General features: G+C 65.3%; 1 protein-coding gene across 1 annotated transcript; it reads right to left on the bottom strand.

The window, feature by feature from the left end:
- Positions 1-256: 256 nt before the first annotated feature.
- ERFE (erythroferrone) lies at positions 257-10,011 on the bottom strand. The gene is made up of 8 exons (XM_036086448.2): positions 9,817-10,011; positions 7,262-7,384; positions 6,001-6,103; positions 4,625-4,869; positions 4,445-4,553; positions 4,275-4,365; positions 3,367-3,445; positions 257-2,172 (listed from the first exon to the last, which is right to left on the bottom strand). The coding sequence occupies exons 1-8, from the start codon at positions 10,009-10,011 to the stop codon at positions 2,074-2,076; spliced, it is 1,044 nt and encodes a 347-aa protein (XP_035942341.1). The 3' UTR covers positions 257-2,073.
- Positions 10,012-10,345: the final 334 nt, after the last annotated feature.

Below are 10,345 nucleotides of genomic sequence, written 5' to 3'. Positions count from 1 at the left end.
TCCCCACCACAACCCAGGCGCCCCTAACTCCCCGAACACCACCATCCCAGAGCTGGGGGTGGCTTTGCGTGGAGGCTTCCCTGGCAGGCCCCCACCCCTGCCATGGTCTTCACATGGTCCAGGGCCCCCCTGGGGCGGGAGGCCACCCTCCACCTCCCCTCCCCCAGTCCACTGCTCGCCATCCGCAGTGGGTCTGGGTGAAATGATGAAGATCCGTTATTTTAAGGTCTGCCCTTTATAACTCTTTATAACTCTGGATAGTCGCGTAGCACGAGAACTCTGAAGTACTTGAGCATCTCATCCAGTCAGTTATATATATAAATACATTCCATCTGGCAACATTACACAATAAATACTTCAACAAATTGTGGTATAATACACTTAGGTTGAGCAAAGGAAAGATCTGTGGCTTTTTCAAGGGTGAAGGAGAACTTCTTTGAAGTATCTGCGCCCGCTGGGTGCAAAGTGAAATCCAGAGAAGGGTGTGGCCCCACAGCCCTTATCAGAGTGCTTCCCGGTAGGGCGGATTCGGGCCCTACTGAGAATCGCGCCGGGCCTGCCAAGGGCACCACGTGGCTCCCTACGTGTGGGGCGCCTGGGCCCCCCCCAGGCCGGGAGGGAGGGAGAGAGGGAGTGGGCTCTCAGTGGAGAGGGACGCTGTAGGCTCTGGGGGTCCGGCAGACCTGGCCGCAGTCACCTGCTGCGCCTGAGGCCAGCTGGTCAGTCCCAGTGACTGTGGCCACTGCCCTGTTCTCTGCAGGCCTGGACACACCCCAGTCAGACCAGCCTGGCCTCCAGGACACCTTGTGGTACCATGTCCCTGCAGCCACGCAGGGGGTCGGGGGGGGGCCTACACCTTGGAAGGAACCTGCTGCAGGTGGATGCCCGTTTCCCCTGCCAGGACATGCCCCCCCCCCCCCCGCCCCGGTCCCACCACTGCTACAGCATCACGGTGGACTCGGGATCCAGGTCTTGGGGAACCAAGACCAGCTTTCTGGGCACCATCTCCATCTGTCTTTTCTCCACCTGAGCTCAGGGCTGCATGTCTCCCCAGGGGGAAGACACATGGGAGAACCACAGAGCTGGCTGGACCCCGTGGGGCCACGGGTGGGCAGTGGGAGTTGTTGGCTCATGGGAAGCCTCTGCTTTATCTGTTCAGATGGATGGGCAGGGCCTGCTCGTCTCTGATCTGCAAAGATGTTCTAGATCTTTCGTTTGGTGGCTGGGTCCCCACGGTGAGTCAGAGCCTCCTAGGGGATGGGAAGAGGGACCTGTCTAGGACAGGCTTTACAGCAGTGGGGGGGCCACAGGGCGCTCTGCAAAGGCCATCTGCAGGGGGAACTTACGAGTTCTCTGTCCCCCCACAAGCCCCTTTCCAGTGTCACTCTGGCGCCCAAGGCTGCTGTGCCAAGGGGCCGTGAGACTCTGAGTCCTGTGGTCACTGCAGGAGGTCCAGGCCAAAGGCACCGGTGGGGAGAGGCAGGTGGGGACCAGGAGGCCCCAGGTGGAGACGAGGGGAGGGACGGGGAGGCTGCTGTGCGGGCCCAGCACGCTCTCCCTGGGAGGCCCTCTGGCCGGTGCAGGCTGCCCCTCCTCCCCGCACGGCATCCAGGCAGGTGACCAGTCTCCCCTCCGTGCTGGCGTTCCGGCAGCCCACAAAAACACTAAAAAAAATGAAAAAGGTGGGGCTGGGCCAAGGCAAAGAGGCTGAGGCCATCTGGGCAAGCTGCCCTATAGGCCAGAAGGGGAACCGGTCTGCAACCAGGAACAAAAGCAAGTCCTCCTGGGCACTGAGCCCACTAGAAACATGGGCTGAATAACAGCCCAACAGGGCTCTTCTCCTTTTGAAAGACGGCACCCTGAAATCCCTCCTGGTTCTGGGACTGCCCGTTTGCGTGTCCCCTCCCCGGGCTGCCGGTAGTCGGCCACCTCTGGGCTGACCTGCAGTGGCCAGTGCGGGCGGCTCCAGTGGGCTTCGTCCTGCGTGTGGCCTCCGCCACCCCAACACCGCCCAGAGAATGTTCGGACCCCACTTCCGTTCACCGGGCGAAACGAAGGGCGCGGTGTGGCCGCTCACACGCCAAGGAGGACGGCGCTGAAGTGGGAGCCGCTGTGCACCGTGAGGGCTGAGCCACTGGCGTTGTCCAGGAAGACGGAGGTGTACTGGCCCGTCTGCGTGGAAGGCCACAGTCAGCCCGGGTTCTGCTGGCCCGCACGTGCGCCCCACACACAAGCAGGCCAGCCCCCGAAGCTCTCAGGACCAGGGCCGGGCTGGGCCGGCCTCGCTCTCAAACCCGGCGCCTCTGACCCCTCTTCCAGGGCTTTCTCCCCGGCTCGCTGCTCCCATAGCTCAAGTGTGTCTGGGTGAGCCTCTGCTCGAGGCCAGCAACAGGTTCAAGACCCAAAACAGGTTTCTCTGCTGCATGTGGTTCTCCAAACTGGGGTGAGGGTGGCCTCCAGCCATTTAGCAGAGCCTTCGTGGGCCCGGGACCCTGGCCTGCCTGCTCCAAGTGTGGTCCACATAGCGACAGCGGCACATTCCCTGAGAACTCCCAGAGAAGCAGAACCTGGGGGCCCACCCACCTTCCGCATCTTAGGACCCCAGGTGGACCATGTGGCCCCCAGCAGTACCTGGGGCCAGACCCTTGAATGCCTTCCAGCACCCACAGCCGGCCGGACTCAGCCGGCCCCCGATTCCACATGGCTTGAGCACATTACTTAACCCTTCTCCGCCTTCGTTCCCTTATTTAGAAACAGTGGAAACGCTGTACGTCAGCTGTACTTCAATAACATTTTCTTAAAAAAGCAAAAAAGTACTACCGACTTCAAAGCACTATGATAATTAAGCAGATAATTTACGTAAAGAGCTTAGAACAGGGCCTGGTGTAGTGCTGTTGAAGGGCCCGCTGTGATTCCATACATCTGCACTTAAGTGTTTTCTTGTTTAGTAAATCCCACCTTCGCATCGGTTTCTCGATCCCTTGCCAAAAGCCCCCCAGTGCCAGAAAGAGACTGTCAGGTAGGGTTCTGTGTAGAAGGTAGGCCTCCTGCTTCCCACAGTCTCAACAGGCCCAGGCCAGCGTGGAGCGGACCTCCGTTCCCTCTGCCACCAGCCCCTACACGGAGCACCTGCCCTCAGTGTGGGATGATGGGCAGGTCTGACTGCAGCCTGAGCAGCGGAGCGCCTGCTGAGGAGGACCGGCCAGCGCTTGGGGGAAGCGTGAGCCTGCGTGAACCCCCTGGTGTGGCCCGCAACCTCTCCCAGGCCCAGAGTCTGCCAGCACTGCTCCCAGAGATCCAGAGCCCCCATCAGCACCCCTCCCTTCCAGGTCACCCCCCAGTCATGCCCAAGCCTGCCCCACGCACCTGCAGGTACAGAACGCCATTGACCGAGATGGTGAAGAGCTCACTGCTGCCCTCCAGGCCCATGACAGCCTCCAGGGAGCTGTGGCCGAAACAGAAAGAGGATCAGCCCACACCCCCAGGCTCCACCAACCTCACCCACAGATCACCCCAGCAACCAACACGGGCCCAGCTAAGTGCAGTGGTAACAGCTGTCTTGGCCAGATGTTCTGGTGGAGGTGGCGGCTGAACTGGATCCCCAAGAAGAGTCAGGACAGTGTCCACAGGGCCAAAGGGGTTCTGCGGGTGCCGGGAAAGGCAAGCCGGGGCCCGGGCCAGGGGCTGAGAAGTCCTGGCTCTGCTGGAAACAGGACATGGGCTGGGCTGGGGCCGGGTGGCAGCAACTGACGCTAAAATGTGGGTTCAGGCCTCAGAACGCAGGATGAGAAGTTCTGAACTTGATTCCCTTCTACAGCTGTTGTGGGGTGCCTGGGCTCCGCTGGGGGTTCAGAGGCCCAGCCGCTGCCCTCGGGGGCCACAGGTGCGAGGAAAGGGGGGTGCGATCATGTCAGGGAGCCCACGGCCACGAGGAGAGAGACTGGTGGTGGGCTGCAGTGGTCAGGAGAGGCCTCTCCGAGGAGGAACCACTGGTGCCTCTGGGTGACAGGCCCCTGCAGGGGTGAGGGGAGCCCGAGGCTGGGAAGCGGTGGGTTAAGAACAGGGAGCCCCCGCTGCCGGGAAGGGAAGGCCTGCTGCCAACCCCTGCTGGCACTGGGAGGCCAGGAAGAGGTGTGGGATCGCCCGGGGCCACGGTGCGGCGGCGATGGGCGGGCGATGGAGGAGGGGGTCTGTCCAAGCCAGACGGGGCGCGGGTGGGGGCCACGTGGGGGCGGGTCTGGCGCCGGGGTCCCCCCCCCCCCGCGCCCACTCACGCGTTCCGCTGGCACCGGGACTGGATGCAGATGAGCAGGCGCAGGCGGTCCCGGGGGCGCGGCGGCCCCCGCCTGGGCTGCTCGGCGAGCGCTGCGGGGCAAGGCGGGGCGGTCACGGGCGGCCGGGGGCCACGCGCGCTGGGGCGGACCCCTCCCCCCCCGGGCCTCACCCGCGTGCAGCGTGGCGGCGAGCGCGTAGAAACCGGCGACGGGCGCCGTGTACTGGCCGCTGGTCAGGTTCAGGCCGGGGCCGCGGCGGAAGGCGCCCTCGGCGTCGGGCTGCGGGGCGCACGGAGGTCAGTCGGGGCCCGCCCGCCGCCCGCGCCCCCCGCCCGCCGGCCCGGACTCACCAGGTAGTAGCCGCCCAGCTCGTGCAGCGCGCGCCGCTCCACCGACGCGTCCCGGCGCAGGCGGCCGTGGAAGGCGGCCTCGACGCGCGGCGCCCGCGGGCCCGGGGCCAGGGGGGCCGCCAACAGCGCCAGCACGCCCGCGTCGCCCGCCGCCGCCTCCTCGTTCTCCCGGATGGCGGCCGTGCCGTCGGCGGGGCCGCGCGTGCAGGGCTCGGGCTCCGTGCGCTCGCGCTGCCGCACCGCGCCTGCCGCAGAGCCAGCCGTGGCCGCGCCCGCCCGCGCCCCTGCCCCTCGCTCGGAGCCCGCCCTGCCGAGCGCTGGGAGCCGCTGCCCACGGCAGCCGACCGACGCGCCGTCCCCGCCCGGGGATCCGCGCAGACCCCTCCGGGGCTGCAGGGCCCGCAGGCCCCGCTTGCCGAGCCCGCGCTGCTGCCGCTTCCCTTCAGGCTTTGGCTAGCAGGGAGCTCGCGGTACCCTGCCCTGCCCCACGCCGCCCGGGCTCTCCCGCCTCACCCCGCCAGCCGCCCCACGCCTCCCCCGACGCTGCTGTCCCCTCCGCTTCCAGTTCTCCTGTGCCCCGAGCGCAGTCGTGTAAGCGGCCCTGCTCACTTCTGCAAGGCAGCTGCGTAAGGAAGTACTGCGCGGGGTTCTTTAGCTTTCCGAAGCTGGTCTTGTTAAATAAACAGTACAGAATTGAACGGGGGAAAGGCTCTCTTAGTAGTTCTCCTAATAAAGTGAACTCTGGTAAACATAGTGAACATGCAGGGCCAGCTCCTGGGCAGGACAGCGCGGCTCAGCTGTCCGCCCTCCCCCTGCCGCCTCCAGCTCAGCGGCCCCAGCTTGGGCCGCACCTGCGCTGCCCACTACACGCTCCTTCCTGCCCCCCGTGGGGCTCTTGGCCGGCCGCTGACACCTGCCCCGGGAACAGGCAGGGACACGGTGATCCAGGGGAAGAAGTTGGGGTCTCAGTCGGGGCCCGTGTCACCTGGGGTGAGTCTCAAATCCCCATGGTTTCTTTGTGATCAGAAGAGCACTTTGCAAGGTTAAGGACCTCTGATCCCTTCCCGACGATCCTCACTTGGCCGGGGTTGGGTACAGGTGTCCTGGCCTTGGCTGGGCTCACCTGACTCCCAGAGGGGGCATGGGTGCTGGTCCCCGAGCCCCCACGGAACACTGAGTGCCAAGTCCACCTTCTGTGTGAAGCCTCCTTCTTGCCACACTCCTGCCAACCCCCGCCCCTGAGCCCAGCACAGAGGGGCCTCCTTGAGTGCCGGCTGATGGGGGGATATCTAGCCATCTCGGCTCCCCCAGGAGACCCTCCCGCGGCTGCACGCACACCGAGGGGGTGTGTGCCCCCACAGGTGCACTCCCCCTACCTTTCAGCAGCAGCTGGAACTCCTTCAGCAGTACCTCAGGAGGGATGATGGGGCCAGGGGGGCCCTGGGGGCCGGGGGGGCCTGGGGGCCCTGGCAGGCCAAGCTGAAAAGGAACCTCAGCAGTGAGGCTAACTGAGCAGGGAGGCAGGGGACTGCTGGGACCCCTTTGCAAGCTCTTGCCACTAAGAGGCAGGCAAGAGGGGGTCCTGCTTTGACCTGTGGGGCGGAGGGCAGCCTCTGGGCCTCAGACTCCTCTGCGGAGACAGTAAGGCTCCACTTTGAAAGCCACCAGCTCTGAGTGTGAGGACTGGATTGTGCCTGAGGCCCAGGGCCGGCTGGGGTGGTGGGCCCCTGGGGGGGGGGCTCCAAGCAGGCAAGGACCCCAAGTGGGGACACAGAGGTGTTCCCGGATGGAGGGAAAGAGGGAGAGAGGGACACCGCAGGTCAGCCGAGGTCAGCAGGTTCTCACTGTGCCTGGCCCTGCGCTGGGGCCTGGGGCCCTCAGGGAGCCCACCTGGGCGGGGGTGGGACCCCGACACAGGAGTAAGTCGGTCCCCCGCAAGGAAGGGCACAGGGCAGCCCCAGCTTAGCTTGGGGTGGGGCTAGGTGGCTCCAAGGGGTGGCAGTGAGGCGAGGCCAGAGCCCGGCACTCCAGTGTTGGGGCCGACCCGGGGCAGGGAGAGGCCAGCCCTGGGGGGGAGGGGGTGGCAGAGAAGCCCAAACCCAGTGTGAGCAACACAGCCCTAGCCCAGAGCTCCCCATCCCAGGGGACAGGTAGACATCAGGACCAGGTGCCAGGGTTCTGGCTAGGCTGAATGACAGTTGGAACCCCACAGCATGCAGGGTCCCCAGGCTCCCCACCTCCTGGGAGCCAGACGGTGTGTCACTCCAGCCCCACTGCAGCCCCCCAGCTCGGTCCCTGACTGCCCCCCTAGGCCAGCCCAGGCCTCCCTCACTAGGATACAGAGGGAAGAGAAAGGGGGGTGGCTGATGGGGTTGCCTAGCTTTCTAGGGGTGCAGGAAAAATGATAGGTACAAGCCTCAAACTCAGGGTCGCCTGTGCTCTCTGACCCCAGGCCAAGGGGGAGGGTCTGTCCTCGCTGGCAAGGCCCAGGGTGCGCCAGTGGGGCTGGTGAGGGGTGCAAGGGGGTGGTGGTGGTGGGCTGGCGGTGCATGGAGGGCCCGCAGGTGGAGGCCCCCTGCTTGCCGTACCCGCCCCCCACAGGAAACACACACACAGAGCTGGGGCTCTTGTGCTCACCTTCAGCTTCCTGGCCTTGCCTCTGCCTCCCCTCTTGCCGTTGACACCTTTGTCGCTCTGCCTGATGAAGAGCATCCAGGCATCCCTGGGGTCGAAGTTACGTGCTCCCTCGGTGGTGGGCTCCTGGAACACAGCCGGCCCCCGGGTTGGTTCGCCTCCCCCAGTGGGTGCCCGCCAAACAGATGGAACTTTTCAGGACGTCACCGTGCGGGACGGGCCTTCAGCGCCCTCGGACCCCTGTCCTTGTCAACAGCGGTGCCCTCCAAGGCGGCACAGCCCCCCATCCGTGCTTCCCTCCCTTCTGACGCATGCAGGACGGCCAGGCCACACCACGGCCGGGCGCTGTGCGAGAAGACTTTGTGGGTGGAGGAAGATGGGGTGCAGAGCTCCATAGCAGGTGAGAAGTGAGAACCCTGGCGTGGCTGGGCCGCCCGGCCTCTTGTGGCCTCCCTCCGTGGGAGCTGCAGTGAACACACCACCCTGGGAGACTCACCAGGAGGATCGGACCAACAGACTCACAAGTGCCAGGCAAGAGGCGACTGTGACCATCAGGGCCCCCTGTGCGGCCCCCACTGATGTTCCAGGGACGCCCATTTCGGCCCTTGGGGTAGCCGCAGCTTGCGGTACAAGATGGTTGGAGGGCTGGTGGCCTAGCACTGCTATGTTATGACCCAAGGCCCCTGCATTGAGTCACTCGGCTTCTCCAGGACCTCCAAAACAAGGACAGTGATGATTCCAGAAACATCCATTCCCCCACATGCTGCATTCTGACCAGTCCTCATACTGAGGAAAATTCCAGGAGGTGCCTTCCAGGGAGAGGCCTTTGGCCCATTAGTCAGTGGACTTCAGGTAGTCTGGGCTCTAGGCAAGGCCTCCAGCTGGGAAGGAAATCAGCTCGAGGGCTCAGATGAGGGCATGAGCACCAGTGCAGGTGGCCGATGGAAGGACCCGGGGTTTTCGAGCTGGCCAGGACCTTCCGGCAGAGCCAGGGCCAGTGGTCTCCATCAGAGCCAGGACCTTCCGGCAGAGCCAGGGCCAGTGGTCTCCATCAGAGCCAGGACCTTCCATCAGAGCCAGGGCCAGCGGTCTCCGTCAGAGCCAGGGCCAGCGGTCTCCGTCAGAGCCAGGGCCAGCGGTCTCCTAGCCGCTCTGCAGGGCCCGGGACCTCCCTCTGGGAGCCCGTGTGCTACGGGTGGGGGGAGACAGGGCTGTCCATGTCAGAGGAGCCTGGGGTTGGAGAGAGGAAGGCCTCAGAGTGCCCAGGGCCTCCCCACGACCTGCTGGGTGCTGGGCCCTGCCACGTGCCGTCCTGCTGCTTTGCTCGCCATGGACACAGGACTGGATTCCGCTTACGGCCTCACGCTGCCTTTGGCGGGCACACATGCCGGGAGTATTCCACACAGGCTGGATGGGCGCACCAAGCTGACCCCCCAGCTGGACTCGGACCCCAGTTTGGTTTGGGGGGAGCAGAAACAGGTGGAACCACGTCAGCCTGCGGCCTCAGCAGACAGGCCTGGGGGTGGGTGCTGGGCAGCGGTCCTGGCCCCACCGAGGTCTCCAGCCTTGAGGGGCTCTCAGAAAGGAGGTGGGGAGCCTCTGCTACCACGTTGTCCCCCAAAGACAGTCCAAGGCCAGAACCCCTCCTGGAAGCACAGAAGGCCCCTTGCCTCCTGGGGACTATCCTGACATCTCCCTCCTCCAGAAGGTGTGGCCAGTTGTCTGGGTGGGGTTTGCCTTCCTTGGCTTCCAGGGGTGGGGAGGAGGACTTGGGAGAGGCTCCTCCCAGGGAGCCCCAGGGCCGGCTGCCACCTTCACCCTCTTCAGAGGAGGTGTCCTTGGACTTTGTCGCTCCAAGTCCCCGCACTGCCCCTAAGCATCTTCCCTGAGGGCCCTCTCCCCTCCCTGTCTGAAAGGCCCCACCCACATTGAGGGCTCCTCGGAAGCCCCCGATCCCCACTTCCCCCACCTTGACCACTCTTCACTGCCCTCACAGGAAGGAACAGGGCAGAACGAAAAATCACCCCTTCGTGGTCAGAAGTCACAGGCCCCCATGCTCCCCAGACCCAAAGGGAGGCACTTCTCTGGATTTGTTTTTCAGACAGAACTTCACCTAATAGATTGGGGGGAGGGTGGCCAGTAATTGGCTCACACTTTTACAACCAGGTTCTTCCCAATTTCAGGAGAACCAAGTTATTTACGTTTTATTCACTTCGCAACTTCCTTCTGCCCCCCACCCCGGCGTTTTACCTGCGCTGGCAGAATGTTGCACGAACTACCCCAAAGCCCAGGCTCAGGCCGGCTGGCTGCGCAGAGGGGCCGCGTCCACACGGCCTGGGTCTCCCCCAGCCCCGCAAGCTAAGCCCCGCTTCCGTCCCCACTTCAGACAGGACGACACCCGGGTCAGCCCAGGTCCCTGCCCGCGACGCCGCGCCTCCCACCGCCCGAAGCAAGCGCCCTCCGCCCTTAGGGCACCCGGACCTCAGGGAGCTGCGGACTCGGGCTGGGGAAACTGAGGCCCGAGGTGTCCGGAGCGCAGGGAGGCCGCGGCTTCTTACCGACGGGCGGGCGGGCGGCCCGGCGCGGCTCTCCCCGGGGCCCGCGGGCAGCTCGTTCCCGGGGCCCGGCTCCTGGCGGGCGCGGCTGTCCGCGGGCTCGCGGGGCTCCGGAGAGCCGAGGCCCGCGGCGGCGGCCAGCAGGCCGGCACAGACGAGCAGCAGGCGGGCCCCGGCGGGGCGGCGGGCGGGGGCCATGCGGGCGGCGGGTCCCTCTGGCCTCCGACGTCTCGGGATCGCGCTCCCGCTCCGCGCCTTATAACGCGCTTGAATCCCCCGCCTCGCCCGCCGCGCGTCACGGGCCTGCGCCCCCTGCCGGCCCCGGCGCGAACTGCAGCGTCTGCCTGGGCGCGCGCGCGCGTGTGTGTGTGTGTGTGTGTGTGTGTGTGTGTGTGTCTGTGTGTGTGTCTGTGTGTGTGTCTGTGTGTGTCTGTGTGCCCGGGTGCGTGCCTAAGTCTACCCGTATGTGTACGTGTACGTGTACGTGTGCGTGTGCGCGCCTGTGTGTGCTTCTGTGCCTGTGTGTGTCTGT

This window comes from Halichoerus grypus, chromosome 4 (genome assembly GCF_964656455.1).
Source record: "Halichoerus grypus chromosome 4, mHalGry1.hap1.1, whole genome shotgun sequence".
In the NCBI taxonomy this organism is placed as follows: domain Eukaryota; kingdom Metazoa; phylum Chordata; class Mammalia; order Carnivora; family Phocidae; genus Halichoerus; species Halichoerus grypus.
This window is presented reverse-complemented; position numbering and strand designations above follow the sequence as displayed.

Coding starts and splice junctions, on each gene's coding strand:
- ERFE (XM_036086448.2), bottom strand. CDS start 10,011: ATGGCCCCCGCCCGCCGCCCCGCCGGGGCCCGCCTGCTGCTCGTCTGT. Junction 4,870..6,000: donor GTTCCAGCTGCTGCTGAAAG/GTAGGGGGAGTG, acceptor GCTCTGCGGCAG/GCGCGGTGCGGCAGCGCGAG. Junction 3,446..4,274: donor TCCCGGTGCCAGCGGAACGC/GTGAGTGGGCGC, acceptor TTTCGGCCACAG/CTCCCTGGAGGCTGTCATGG.